Source organism: Prorops nasuta, unplaced genomic scaffold (genome assembly GCF_024137725.1).
Source record: "Prorops nasuta isolate Cenicafe-Biocafe unplaced genomic scaffold, Cenicafe_Pnas_1.2 PNAS00005, whole genome shotgun sequence".
NCBI lineage: Eukaryota > Metazoa > Arthropoda > Insecta > Hymenoptera > Bethylidae > Prorops > Prorops nasuta.
The window spans coordinates 7,795,386-7,810,008 of NW_027116802.1; the positions used below are offsets into that span (position 1 = coordinate 7,795,386).

At 38.0% G+C, this 14,623-nt stretch overlaps 4 protein-coding genes across 14 annotated transcripts; 2 read left to right on the forward strand and 2 right to left on the reverse strand.

Annotated features, from left to right (window-relative positions):
• Positions 1-4,060: 4,060 nt before the first annotated feature.
• Positions 4,061-9,492, reverse strand: glob1 (globin 1). Of its 5 annotated transcripts, XM_066727779.1 has the most exons (5): positions 9,204-9,492; positions 8,618-9,012; positions 4,734-4,922; positions 4,378-4,603; positions 4,061-4,274 (listed from the first exon to the last, which is right to left on the reverse strand). In XM_066727779.1, the coding sequence occupies exons 3-5, from the start codon at positions 4,889-4,891 to the stop codon at positions 4,134-4,136; spliced, it is 525 nt and encodes a 174-aa protein (XP_066583876.1). In that variant the 5' UTR covers positions 4,892-4,922; positions 8,618-9,012; positions 9,204-9,492; the 3' UTR covers positions 4,061-4,133. The 5 variants fall into 5 exon arrangements, with proteins under 5 accessions (XP_066583876.1, XP_066583874.1, XP_066583875.1 ...); XM_066727777.1 differs by having other exon boundaries at positions 8,618-9,492; XM_066727778.1 differs by having other exon boundaries at positions 8,614-9,492.
• Positions 5,574-11,459, forward strand: LOC136773854 (facilitated trehalose transporter Tret1-like). 7 transcript variants are annotated; one of them, XM_066727774.1, is made up of 5 exons: positions 5,574-5,669; positions 9,731-9,768; positions 9,846-9,947; positions 10,026-10,471; positions 10,543-11,459. In XM_066727774.1, the coding sequence occupies exons 3-5, from the start codon at positions 9,857-9,859 to the stop codon at positions 11,443-11,445; spliced, it is 1,440 nt and encodes a 479-aa protein (XP_066583871.1). In that variant the 5' UTR covers positions 5,574-5,669; positions 9,731-9,768; positions 9,846-9,856; the 3' UTR covers positions 11,446-11,459. The 7 variants fall into 7 exon arrangements, with proteins under 7 accessions (XP_066583871.1, XP_066583868.1, XP_066583865.1 ...); XM_066727771.1 differs by having other exon boundaries at positions 5,615-5,673; XM_066727768.1 differs by having other exon boundaries at positions 5,621-5,673; positions 9,682-9,768.
• A 14-nt stretch (positions 11,460-11,473) lies between these two features.
• Positions 11,474-12,839, reverse strand: nero (deoxyhypusine hydroxylase nero). Its single transcript, XM_066727775.1, has 4 exons — positions 12,702-12,839; positions 12,333-12,616; positions 11,954-12,274; positions 11,474-11,866 (listed from the first exon to the last, which is right to left on the reverse strand). Exons 2-4 carry the CDS (start codon positions 12,610-12,612, stop codon positions 11,556-11,558), a joined length of 912 nt encoding a protein of 303 aa, XP_066583872.1. The 5' UTR covers positions 12,613-12,616; positions 12,702-12,839; the 3' UTR covers positions 11,474-11,555.
• Positions 12,840-12,919: 80 nt separating this feature from the next.
• mRpS23 (mitochondrial ribosomal protein S23) lies at positions 12,920-14,382 on the forward strand. The gene is made up of 4 exons (XM_066727782.1): positions 12,920-13,057; positions 13,129-13,290; positions 13,356-13,461; positions 13,542-14,382. The coding sequence occupies exons 1-4, from the start codon at positions 13,014-13,016 to the stop codon at positions 13,698-13,700; spliced, it is 471 nt and encodes a 156-aa protein (XP_066583879.1). The 5' UTR covers positions 12,920-13,013; the 3' UTR covers positions 13,701-14,382.
• Positions 14,383-14,623: the final 241 nt, after the last annotated feature.

Consider the following 14,623-nt stretch of genomic DNA (forward strand, 5'->3'; position numbering starts at 1 on the left):
TCTTTCTATGTTTTTTTCTCCAGTATTTTATGAATATAAAAATCGAGGAAATTTTTGCATCGACTCTCACCTCTTATTAGTTCTATTTTTTTCCTTTTTAATCTTCTTAAGTTTCTTCTGCATTTTCTTCCTCCTCCTTTTCCTCCTCTCGTTCTCTCTCTCGTGAACGCACACCTGAGAGAAATCCGTGCTCTCCGAGGCTGTACAACAAGATTTGTCCGACTGAGAAGTGTCCTGGTCCTCACAGACCTCGCGTTGCCTTCTCATTTCCCGAATTTCACAGTCGCACAAGGGCTTCTTATCATCCTCTTTCCGCCAAGGACACTCGTCCGAGCATACTTTTTTCCTGAAAATTACTCAGCTGGAAAATGGAAGAAAATTTGCAATTTCAAGAACACTTACCCAAAGGACCAATAGAAATCGTTCATTTTCCATTTGAGAAAAACTATGGCACTGGCTAGGAGCAACAAACCACCACAAATGCCTCCCCCTATCGCCCAAATTCTCGAATTCGAGTGGCTGTCGTCGGTTTTCTCGAGGTCCTCCTCGTCCTCGTCCTCGACATCCTCCTTCTTCTCTTGCTTCGACTTTTTCTTCGCTGCTCCCTTCTTGCCCTTTGCTGCTCCAGGAGTTTCCTTCTTTCCCGAATGTTTTGCACCCCGAAGAACTCTTCTCACCTCTTGCGCGTCTTGTAAATTTTTGTTAAACAATTCGGGATAAAGGAAGTTTCTAATTTCCCTGCTTATCGTCCGATCCTTTTTTAAGAATCTTACTAAATCTGGTCTGCCCAGAGATTTCAACGCCAGGATCAACGCAGGACGCACATCCTTGCCCCTCCTGTCCACTTGAAAGAATAAAATAAATCACGAAAAAATTTCGTTGAAAACTCCTCTATACCAACACCCACGGTTAATGTATACTATATTACGTTCAGCCTTTCATGGTTAACCTGAAAACTTGTTCCACTCCTCCAACTCCAACAGACAATTTTTCTCATTTTCCAATTGACCGTCGGTTTCCTCACGATTACCCGACGATTCGAACGATTTTTTCACGTTGATCTTTTGCAAGATTAGGGAACACTCGTGTGGACTCATCATTTTAGCGAGAAACTTCAATTCCTCCTCGCTGAGATTTTCTCCCCTCGCCAGAAGACTTCGCTTGAAAATCAGACAAATTAAGATTAATTCTTGACATCCTTGTGTCACGTGCATGTTATCAATTTTGATATCCCTCTGTATTAATATTGTTAACAGTTTTTCATCATCTGGTACCTTGAAGAGGGGTTATAATAATTATTGTTTTCACGAGAGACTGACTTACCTTTGGATGGAAGAGTATCAAAACGTAGAGTCCCCATAAAAGATTCATCGTAAACGAATCATTTTGATTGATCAATGGGAATTGTTTGAGGCTGGATCCATCGCGATAACACTGCTAGCATTTATTAACCTAATTCTTGGCTCAACTGGAAATCGATTGTTCTTAACCTAAAAGGAGCAAGAGAGAGGGGGAGAGAGGGAGAGCTCGGAAAATGGGTCGATGAAAAGTTCGATGCTTTCGCAAAAATTGTATTTCCTCCTGACTATCTCACTCGCACTTCTCCTTGTCCCAACCGAAGCAGATTCTTTTCAGGGTCTCGTTAAACCAAACGAAAAAACTGCCGAGAAGAACGGAGAGATTTTTGGCCCTGGGAAACGTTTAGCCGTTAGAAACGTCGAGTCTTTGGACGATTGGGAGTAAGTATTCTCCTGTTTCTTCGTTTTTTCCATTTCTTAATTGGACCGGATCGTAAAATCACTGCGATATAGCGACGATTACGAGGACGACAGGTCAAAGGTTAAAAAGATTGACAATGCGAAGGAGACGTTGAGCAGGAAGAACAACTCTACTGGCAAGTCGCCAGAAGGTAAGGTAGCTGTCTTGCTGATGGGAAGATAAATTGTGAAAAATTGCTCGAGTTTCTTAAAGCAAATAGTTTTCCAGTGAGGCTATCATTGACGATCACCGGAGTTCTCTTGGCGACCTCTGCGATAATAAGTTGCGTCCTCACGTTATTTTTGAGAAACAGAATAATGTCGCTCGTGACAAAATTACGAGGTCATAGATACAGGTTGGTATATCAGTCATTCCAAATATAATCAGATATTGAGAATTTGTCGTTGCAAGGAGAAGTCGCGTACGCTTCAAGGTAAAATGTGCTTTAACGAGAGGAATTCGTTCCAGCAAATTTGACTCGATAAGCCCGGGGAAAGGGAAGAAAGTCTTCAGCAGAGGGACGTCCCCGAAGAAATTGAGAAGAGCCAGCAAAAGGAAGCGGGAACCATCGGAAATCCCTGCAGCACAGAACATTGAAAATATTTCTGTGGCCTTGAACGGGATACCTGAGAAAAGCTCGATATTCATCGAGGAAGACTCACCGGTTGGCTGTTGCAGGTGTACGAGAAAAAGGAGAAGGAGAAAGATGAAAAAGAAGAGAAATAAAAAGACTTTTTGAAAACAAAAGAGAAACGAATCTTTGTCTCTGTCTCTCTCTCTCTCTCTCTCTCTCTCTCGTAAAAACCTCTGCGCGACTCTTTGTCCATACCAAAATCATCAAACGTTCGCAAAAATCTATATTAATTATCTAGCATCGATGCATTCTTGTTATTATTAGACTCGCAGCTTTTTTTCAATCGAAGAAAATCCTTGAATTTCAGCGATGACAGTTTCTAATTTGTTAGTGGTTTTGGCGTGTTTGGTGAGTGGGTGGGGAGTCCTCGCCACTATAGACGTAAATATTCATGAGCTGCAGTATTTGTCCAACCATTTGGATCCTTTCGAGTGTCGAAGACTCATTGCGGCGCTTCATTATACCACTTACGATTTGCCCAATAACCTAGCAGCGGCTGGTAAACCTCATAAATATTCATCATTTGTTATTTCAACTCTTTAATAATGAACAAAAATGAAAGTATAATTTTAGATCAAAGTGTCTTATCTGTCGCTCTCTCCCTCTCTCTTTGTTTTAAACGTATATATATATATATATATATATAAAATAACGATTATTCAAAAAAATCTTAATTGACATCGTTATAAAACGTCGTTCAACGTTGCTTTTCCCGTGAATCGTGTGCAAAGTTCACAGAGGCTCGATTTGTTTTCACGAATATTACATAAATGATCATAATCATCCTGTCGAGTGACGAGGCTCGTATAGTTGAGGCGAAAGAGGGGAATTTCTGGGCCGAAGTTGACGAATGGAAATGATGAAATTGTAGAGCGAAAAGTGGATGAAGAGATCCCGTGTTTGGAGCATTTGCTGCATTGGAACGTCTCGCCTTCGGAGGGAAAGGGCGGCACGCACGAGGCGATCGTACACAGATTGAGACAATTGAATCGGAACGATCTGGCGGATTGGCTCGGCAAAACGGCATTCCGGCAAATTGCCAGAGATCTCGGAACGGCCATGAGCAGACCATTCGGGGAACTTGGAGACCAGGAAACCGAGACTTCGTCAGTAATATACCATTAAATCCATTCTTAATTGCCAATTTCTACGATTGCACCACTCTGCTTAATTTTACCTTTTTTATATACGTCGTTTCTCAAAATTTTCTTCTATTTCTTATAATTTTGTCAGTTATTCCCTCATGGCTAAAACTTTTGGAAGACATGGTCGTAATCTTTTATTTTTACTTCTCGTTTTATTCAGCTACCCCCTCATGATCGAACCTCTCGAGGAACCCGAAGAAGCGGATCCCTGGCTCCAAATTGATACTATTTTGATGGCAATCTTACTAGGACTATTGGGGACCTTCCTTACTCTGATCGGTGCGATCATTCATTACAAAATTAAATCTCACTTGAGGAAGGTGAGAAGGTAATATTCGAATTATATTACTTACAAAAAAGACATTTACATTTTCCATAATCCTAAATCCCTTTACGTGCTAGAAAAGCCGACGAGGAAGATGAATTACTGCGGCAAAGAGAACAACGGATCGAAGAAAGTGAGACTAGCTCAAATAGCGAAAGAAACACTACCATGGAGACAACGGATGAAACAGAATTTACGAAAACGTAGCGGAATATTTATTTACAGTTTAAAGATTGATATACAAAAATTTTAAAATAATACAATTTGAATGTTAAGAATTAGAGTTCTCCATTCCCAGGAAAATCTTAGAAAATAATAAATCTATAGTTTTATCCCAAGCTGTGGCAAATTCCGGTGTGAATTTAGCTCCAAATACACTCTCTAATACTGTCATTATAACTTTCTTCAAATCCTAGAACGTTCAATATAAAAAACGTAAAATATTTGCAAAATCCATATCGAGAAATATTTCAAAGACAACGAGATAATCCAGAATGTGAATAATATATACTTGCCAGAAATTGTTGTTTTCGTTGACCCCTTTTGCCGTGTCTCTCGCCAGTTAGCTGCAATGTGGCATCCATCAGTTCGACGTCGTCCAAAGCGTCCAGAGCGTTGCTCAGAGTAGACATGATGCTTTGGCAATGAGCTTGAAACTTTTTACTGTTCGCCAATTCTTCCAGAGGTTTGTCCCTGAACAGTGGAAATGCTTTCTGGTGCTCCGGGTATTCCTTGAAGTAACTGAAAACCCCCGCAATGATATCAACCGAACGCGATTAACGCTGCACGTAGAGCCAACCTCTAATGATTCTACATATATATATATATATATATATATTAAAAAATCAGCGAATCGCGAGAGAGATCTTACCTGGTCATAATGGCAACACCGGAAGCGATGGAATTTTTTTGCAAAATTGCCCAGCTGTCCCTGACGATCCTCTTCTGTCGGGTAGTCAATCCAGTGGCAGGATCCACCTGGACCACCTCCTCGGAAGGTCGAAAAACGTAGCTGGTGATCAGTCCCATTTTTGAACGATGCTTCGGAAATGAAAAGATTCTGTCGGAGAAACGTCAGGTTTGATGTAACATTCGATCGTGGCTGAGAATCTCCTTGTGTATTTATTGTCTTTGGTGTAGCACGAGTGGTTTGGAAGGGTTTTGGCGCTCGGTGTGCTTTATCTTACTCGGTCGAGCCGAGTAGACCTTGGATTCGATTGTATACCGTGGCCATAGCGGACCGCTCGATACTGAATGGCAATTGTGCCGCACGACGCGCGACTGCAACGATTCAAGACGCCGTCTACGATAACAGCACTTCTGTCCATTTTATTTCGTCACGTTTAGCTAAGACTTCCGTTACGTGTGTAAGAGGGAGAGGGAGAGGGAGGGAGGGAGAGAGAGAGAGAGAGGCCACGAAGGTGATCTTAAAATACACTAACGCCCCAGTGCGTAGAATTCTCCCAAAAAACTACTCAGCGATTCCAGAAAACCTCGTAAATTCCTGAATGTCTCACGATGATAGAAAAAACCAGCGTGAAACATTAATAGAAAGATGCAATAGTCACTTAATTGATAAATTTGTAATTAACGAGATTTCTGAGCGTTCGGGAAAATTTATTGACTGTTGTAATTCTCTCGTTATCAGCGAATGCCTCTTGAAAGCTATATAAATTACAGACGAGGACGGGGGATTGAATGATAGTAATTGTCGACTCCTATTTATGCGAGACATCATTGCAAAATGACAGTCATCTTTGTACGAAGCATCCGACCGCTTTCATAGAACAAGTCGCTCTCGCGAAACGTGAGTAAGTTTGCTCGAAATTCTCTTGTACGGTGAATGGTGTAATTGAAGAGGAGAAGAAATTCAAAGGCTGGAATAGTTTGCATTTTTAACAATGATTTATTGTACGAATTAGTGTCACATAGAAAATATCTCGCGTTAATCTTTATTATTGTCATAAATAAAAATATATATTTTGTTACAGTCGCTCACGTACATATACATACATATACATAGAGAAGAAGAGAATTGTGTTTTTACGTATTAATATATCTATATATATATATATGTATATATATACATATTCGATAGAAATTAGATCTTTCATCGGTTCTCTCAGCAGTTTTTCTCTTTGTCATGACGCAAACATTGTTGATCGCAGTTATTTACAGTGTTTTAACGAATCGCGGACGCTTAAGAGGTGAGAACTTTGTAAATGATGCCGAAGGCCGCGGAAAGTGCCTTTTCCCAAGCCTCCTCGACTTCCGCTGTAAATTGTTTGCCCAAAGCTTTTCCCAGTACCTCCAACATTACACCCTTGAGATTCTAAAAATAGAAGAGTAGGTTCTCTATATAGCATATATACACAATATGCATGTATGCATAATTTGGCTGAATCGTATCGATCGATTTTTGCACACCTCAAAGTGTTCCTGCTTCTGTCCACGTTTCTGATGCCTCTCGGCTAGGCTGGTCAGAGTGGCCGTCAATAATTCCGCATTGTTCAGACTGTCTACTATATTACTCAATGCTGTAATTACGCTGATACAGTGTGCCTGATATTTCTTGTTCGTCGACAGCTCACTGATAGGAACGTTCTTGAAAGCCTCAAAGTATTTCTGGTAGTCCGGATACTTGGTGAAAAATCTATAAATAAGAGAATCATCAGAGTCATTTATAGTCCCAGTCAATAATTCCATGCTGTGATAATCCTCTAATATATAACACTCTCCAATCCTAATGTCAATAACGAGGAGCACACTGATCGAGGAAAAATTCGATCCAGAAACCATCTCCACCGGTGATTCATGTTTTATGCGTGTAAATCGATATTCATCTTGAGAATTGATATCGATGGAGGAGAGAAGTAAACATCTTTACGAGCCCGTCCAGTCGATCAAGATTTATAGTTCAGAAATTTATAGTGCAACAATTACCAACGGTTATTGATAATAATGATAGTAGCTGCACGATCGGAATACCAAATGAAATATTCATTACGTTGCAAACGTGCAATGGCTGATAAAATGTTTTCCAACTAATTGTGCACATATATAGATACAGGAAAAACGCACGATACATGATAATTCTCGTTGGCTGGAATGATAGACGATGCATAATAAAGTTAAGCCGGCGTGACAGCAGTAACGAGCGGTTCAAATCTATCTTTCGTTAAATACTTATATACGTATTGCCACTTGATGTATACAGTAGCCTTTCCACTTTTTATACTCTCCTCCGTTTGTTCGATCCTCCCACATTCGCACTGATTCGATTAATTTAAACGATATAGTTCCTCTTAATTATATAATTTTATTGTAGTTGGATCAAAACAATTACGCGTTCTTACGCCTTAGATATTCTCTTCCTTTATGCTATATACATGTATATACACGTACATATATATATATATATATAAGTGTACGGCTCAAGGCGAACACCTCGCATTTTATCTAATCTGAAAATCCTGCAAAGTTTACTTTGGTCGGTCGAGTTTCTTTCGCGCAAAAGTGCAAATTCGTCGAACGTTTTATTTTTGTACATCCGCCTTATTATTTTTGTCCATTACCACTTGTTTGTTTTCAAAACCATAAATACTGCGCAATTTTCGTATGTAGTATGCGTCCTATCAAATTTCCTTATCGTTCGCGGTTACACAATAAATTTCATTTTATCGCTGTTCGCGCCAAGATTTTAATTCCGACTTTCACCTTTCAATGTTATCTAAGCGATTATTCAGTTACGAATAAAGTATCAATCTCGAGAGTCCCAAACTGATTAACGATTGAACGAACGAATCGGCAAACAAGCAGGATATACGAAACTGCGGCGCAACGTAGAAAAACAGAAATGGAGCGAGTGTTAAATGTAATTGCGAGCTATGATCCAATTACAGAAGTTGATGAGTTAAAAACCCTGAATGAGCTCTTTCATGGAAGATAATAATCTTTCTTATAATGGCTACCGTAATGACGGTAATGGATGCTTATTGATGATAATCGCGTTAGAAAAAAATCCACTCTACTAATTCCAAATAACCCTGATATATTTTTTGTCAAATGGACTACCACGTGCCAAGGGTTATTGACTCGTCAAACATATATATGGTACATTATATATATAACTGAATAATGGCTATTACGTATAGTCATGATTGCGGTAAGAATATTCTTATACTGATTCTAAAAACGATTTTCGGAAAGTCTGATCGATGAACTTATGATAATTTAGTATAGTTATTTACAAATATCTAGTATAGATGAGGTTACTCACGAGCTCATAACTACATTTCCGGTTCCTGCCGGGTCTTTTCTCAAACTGGCCCACGTATTAATGACCAGTTTTTTTTGCCTCTCGGTCAAACCGGTTGCCTCGTCGAGTTTCGAGTCATCCACGGACGAAACGAATCCAAAGAAACGCAGCAACGCTGCCATTTTTCAGCTTGTTTTGCCTGGCTGCAAAACGGCGCAATATTCCAATGAGGAGATTCATGCAAATCAAACAATGCCACGTGCTAATACATCCGTGACTCAATTTGCGTTAATCAAAATTGCATTCGAACGATCAGAGCGAACGAGAGCAATTTGGATTTTAACACGTTTCAAAAAGGACAGGGGAAGGTTTGGGGGGGGGGGGGGGAGATTACAGTTTTTTTACATATTCAAAAGGACTGAGTAATTTATTTTAAGGACGTGTACGTGTGTATGCGTGTGTGTGCAAAAAGAGTATATAAGCGTGGACGTACGTACGAGTGTTGGAAACGAAGGGGCACCACGCGCGAGCAAATCGATGATTACGAGCTGTCAGAGTTGGATCGGCAACAACGAGGGATTAAACGGTGCCAACTGCCACCACGAGTCACTCCGCACGATTTCTCGATGATCCGTCACGTGCCACGAATGAACGCCAAGCGCTGTCAATTGAAATCGTGCAATCGCCCGCACGGTTTCACCACGACTAAGTTTCTCCAGCCTCGACCAGCCACAAATGCTATTTTAAATACGACCATCCCTCTTCTTCCCCCACCACCAACGCGCCACCACCGCCCAATGGCCATCTTCTTGCGCGTCGATCCTCTCGCTCCTTTCCTCCGTTTCTCCTTTTATCACTCCTACTCCTCTGCCCCGAAAACCATGCCAAACTCCTTCCCAAGAAATTTATTATTAAACTCTCCTTTTTTGAAAATTTAAAATCATCGCAATTGTCCCAGGAAGCATTTATTTCCCGCTCAACATTCATTTCCACGAATGCATATAACTTGGAAATACAGGTCTATAGCTTGATTGAACTTGAAAATTTGTAATCTTACGCAATACCATTGAAATCGTGTCTCACCTTAAGTAGCTCGTTGCTATCTTTCCACGTATCGCTTAACAGGGCACCTCGCATCTTATTCCACGTAGACCTTTTTCAATTACTCATCGATCCTTTGCCCCCTGGAAATCCCTGCATTTTTTCTAGGAATATCTTCCTGAATGACTTAAATTCAATGATCCCTTTCAGTTCGACTTTGCTCTGGCAATCGTGAACGAAACAAATTTTATTTATAGGAAAAGCAGTAATTGCCCCAATAGATATAGCGATAGTTTAAAGAAGACAATTGGAGCCAATTGGAGTATTATCTGGTATTTTAGTGCTAAACGAACAATTTTTTCCTTTATAATTATAGACATGTAAACAATTTACGTCAAAAAGATTATTTCACTTTTATGCACTCTTTCGAAAGGAGTCTTGTCGAGACAACCGAGTATTATTTATAAGTTTCTCCTACAGAGATTAAATATACATGTATATTCAATTTATAAGTTTATAGTTTCAAGGAATGCTGATTCATTCTAAATATCGAAAATTTTTATGATCAGGGAATCTATATAATCCCATGACTGTACGAGGATACACTGTGAGTAAAATAACGGAAGAGTAAGTAACGTATTCGTTGGAAACAATGTTAATGATATGGAAACAATTAATTTGCAGTTTTTGCGCAAATGACGGATAACCTTGATAAAAATGAGCGCCGAAAGGAGGAGCAAGAAGAAAAATACAAAATTGGTCCTCAGCTTTTAGCTGGTTTCGCGGGTATGTTTTTTGTTCAACTAAATTAAATTAAATAACAAAGGGACGAAGGCTCGTTGTAACGAAGAAACCAAATTATAGCCAATTTAGCAATGCTGACTGCTGGAGTTACATTCGCTTGGCCAACCGTTGCTCTTCCAAAGCTGAGAAACGAAGAATCTCACTTGTTTCTGACGTCGAGCGAAGGAGCGTGGGTGGCAAGTGCGATGTTCATGGGGGCCTGTGTTGGACCAATCATTTCCGGTTTCTTCGTCAATTTTATTGGTCGGAAACGATACCTTTGCCTCGTAGCGCTTCCGTTTTTGTTTTCCTGGAGCTTTATCTATCTCGTTGGCTCTTTTCAATGGCTGTTCGTCGTGAGATTCGTCAGTGGCCTTGGAGTTGGTGGAACTTACACGACGGTACCAATTTACCTGGGTGAAATAGCCCAGAATAAAATTCGTGGAGCTCTCGGTGCGATGGCCGCTACTTTCGTTTCTATCGGTAGCTTAATGACTTATTCAATTGGTCCCTGGATCTCCAGTGAAGTAATGAAAGATTATTTATGAATGTTCAGCTTTCAACATACATTTTAGCATTAATTATACTTATATTTTAGTTTCTAACTTTTGTTGGATTGATACCCTCCCTATTGTTTTTGTTAATAATGATATGGATGCCAGAAACCCCTTACTATCACTTGAAGATGAACAGACAGGCTGATGCTGAAAAATCCCTATCCTGGCTTCGGGGAACTAGCCAAGTCTCGGAGGAGCTCAGGGAAATGACACTTCTTATAGAATCGGATAGAAGTAATCGTGGAAGAATCATCGAGCTCATCAGCATTGCCACCAACAGACGAGCCACGTTCATTATGTGGATAATATTGTCAGCTCAGCAATTATGCGGTATCACAGCATTAATGGCTTATCTTGGTTTATTATTCGAGCGTACGAGCTTAGATATCCAACCAGGAATAGCTGTTATTATCACTGGTTTGGTCTCCTGTGTCGTAAATCTTTTTACTTCCTGTGTCGTGGACAAACTGGGCAGAAAGCCTCTGCTACTTTTATCCACTTGCGGTACTTCCATTTGTCTCTGTATGATAGCCACGTATTTTCACATGGAGGATTATGGATTGGATAACAGCTGGCTCAACTGGTTACCAATGTTTGCCGTTATCAGCTTCTACATCTTCTTCGCCATGGGACTTGGACCAATTCCATACGCTATCCTCGCAGAAATTTATCCTACCAGCGTCAAGGCTTGGGCCACCATGGTTGTATCCATTTATGGAGCTGTTCTTGGAACCATAGTTATGAAGGTTTACCAAATGGTCGCTGATGAGTGGGGTCATGCTGCTATTTTTTATGGATTCGCCGGTTGCGAATGGACGCTCGCATTTCTTATGCTGATCTTCTTACCAGAAACCAAAGGCAAATCACTCAAAGATATTCAGGAGATTTTAAGTCGGGTTGTGGGAAAATCTGCTCAAATTGTAGATCAAAAAGTAATAAAATAATGGATAAAATTAAACGAATAAAATTCTTCCTTTCTGCGTTTATTTCCTCTGAAAAAAATTTTATAAATATTTAGATTTGTTTTTAAAAATAAAGAAGCTTTGGTTTGGAGCTACGCAGCGATCTTTGTTAATGTGTCAGCATATTGGAATTCAGAACTGTTCTCGTATTCGCACATATCCAATGCGATGATGCAGCTCTCGCGAACGACGCGCTCTTTGTCGTTCAAGTATTTGTTTAAAATATCATAACAATGAGGAGTAGCTATCGAACCTAAAGCCTCCGCGCATTCGTGACGAACCATCTCATTCTCATTAATATTCTCCAAAGCCTCTTGCAAATATGGAACTGAAACTTCTTCCTGCAGCTGGCCAAGAACAAATGCAATCTCATGTCTAAATAACGCACTATCTCCCTTTAAACCTAGAAAGTAAGAATATAATAATTTTCCTCCTCGTTTTTCTCTCCTCTTTTTGTATTTATTTTATTTAAATACTATTTTATAATTACCTTCCGATATGGCTATTATGCTTTCATCCGTATGTAAATTTCTTAGAGCAAACATTGCTTGATATCTATCGAATAAAGATGCCTTTTCATCCATAAGAGTTTTCGTCAAGCTGGAAACATTGTCTACATCTGCAGGAGGTGCTGGGTCCACAGACATATATGGACTTTTTTCTAATTTATCTGGTCTGTCCGAACTTTCTAACCATTTCAAACGATCAAGTGCAATCTGACAGGTTTCTCTTACCTCGACTATATTGTCATTACTATATTCTTCTAAGATTGGAATTACATTGCTATCACCAATTGCACCCAAGGCTTCTCCTAATTTTCAACATTTATATTATCCTTTCTTTTGTTAAACAGAATAGACTTACTTTACCTGCTTCATGCCTAACCATTGGCTCTTGAGTTACATCCTTCAAAACATCAATTAGAATTGGAATTGCCTGAGCATCTTGCATTTGTCCTAAACAATATGCTAGCTCATGTTTTAATAATGCTGATGAATCCTGAAATCCTTTCTTAATTTCCTCTATAGCAATTGAACCACCAATATTTCTTAGAGTAAATAAAGCTCGAAACCTTTCTTTTAAAGGTCTCTTTTCATCATTTAATACTTGGCCGATAGCCCTAATTTTCTCTTCATTAATAGCTGTCATTTTTCTGCATACAAATTACAAATTTAATTATAAAAAATAAAAATTAAAATTAACTACAAAAGTGAAAATAATAAATATTTCTATCTTACCCCAATAAAATAAATTGAACAACTTCTAGTTTCGCATTCACATTTCACACTGCAAGTACTTCAGTCTGCAACTTATATCGTTTGTGGCTCACGGCTCACATAACCTCCCTAGATAAATAAAACACGTTGGTCGTCGGGGGTATGAGTCTATGAGTATGATTAGTATGATATGAATTGGTATGAATGGTGAATCAGGTGAATATGTTGTAGTAAACATCAGATCAGTTGCACGTAATCAGCTGTACATACACATACATCTAATTTCTATAAATTTCTTATTCTTATGATTTGTTTATAAAAGCCATCTGAGAAATGGCACAAAGTCGAATAGAACGAATTGGTACAATTTATACAAGGTAAAATAATTATTTATTAAACTAGTAAAATCAACTGTGGAAATAGGTTATGATTTTAATATTAATTTCAGAGTAAAGAATCTTATGAAAAGTAAAGCATTAGCAAAAGAAGATTTACCAATTTGGTTCCCAATCTATGAAGCATTTCCTCCTAAATGTGAACCCTCTTATGGCAGAAGAGAGCCTGATACACCACTGAAACCTATTTTTTATAAAGAAGATATTATTAGAGCGTATGTTACAGAAAGATAAACAAAATTAAACTGTTAGTTATTAAGGGTTTTTGCTTCATTTTTAGGAGATTTCAGAAGGAGTTTAAAACAAAAGCACTATTAATATCACCTGATAATTTAACACCAACCCTAACTGAAACTTTTATCAAAGCTTATCAAGAACTAGAAAAGGTTATTATTACATTGGGTAGTTGTTTCAATTAGTTTACTGCAAACTATATATTTTTTAATTGTTCTCATTAATATTTTAGAAAGGAGTAGCTGAATCAGAGCTATATATTAAAGCTGTAGAATCATGCAAACAGCAACATGGATCAGAAATACAAGAAAATGCAAAGAAGAAAGAGGAAAAGCCAAAGACTCATAAACCTCAAATTAAGCCCTTTGAATTTCAGGATCTTTTTAAATAGAATTAAATGTTTAATCTTTAATTTAATAGGTTATCAATTTGTAGTTTAATTTACAAAAATAAACTTAATTTTGTTCAAAACAAATTTTCTTGTACAGAAATAATAAGTTTTACTTAAACAAATATGTTTTATCATATTTCCAAAGAAGCATTAAAGTATACGCTTACATTATTGTAAAAAAAATTTATTAATATCTAACAATGTTTTATACTTTATAATCATTTTTCATTGTATACCAAACAACAGTCGTTTGTATTGTAATAGAGGTCCTGGTTATTAAGGCCGAGTCCTACCAAAGTTTAATTATTTAAATTAATATAGTACACGTAACATGAACTGTATCACTAACAACCAGTAACTACTTAAAGTAGTATAGCTCACGTAACGGATACTATACCACTTTAATTAATTATACTTTGGTAGGACTCGGCCTAAGTCTTACTATAAATAATCACATCGGTTAAATTTCTGTAGCCTCTTTGGTAAAGTTTTGTCATTAACTTTTACTGTCTAGTATTTTAAGGCATTTATAATTAATTTTTATAGTAATTATTCACGCGGTATACCACATTCCGCAATTAAATACCAATTGCTATAAATATTTGTGTGGTGCCTATTTAATCTATATTGATAAACAACTTTGAGTAGACAGAAGAATAAAGCTAATAAAAAATAACAATTATCTCCTTTACTTTCCATCATTAAACAATTGAAAGCACGTGCATTCAATTGACTTGAGAAAAAAATAAATTACATCCTACAAATATATCCTGTCATATATCACATTACATTATTATTAACTATATCAGGACGCAAATAAGTGCTCTTATTTCTAGATTCTCCAAATCCTCTATGTAAAATTAGTTACATATACTGAATAAATATTTATGAAATAAATTATAGTGATTAAATAATGTAAAAAT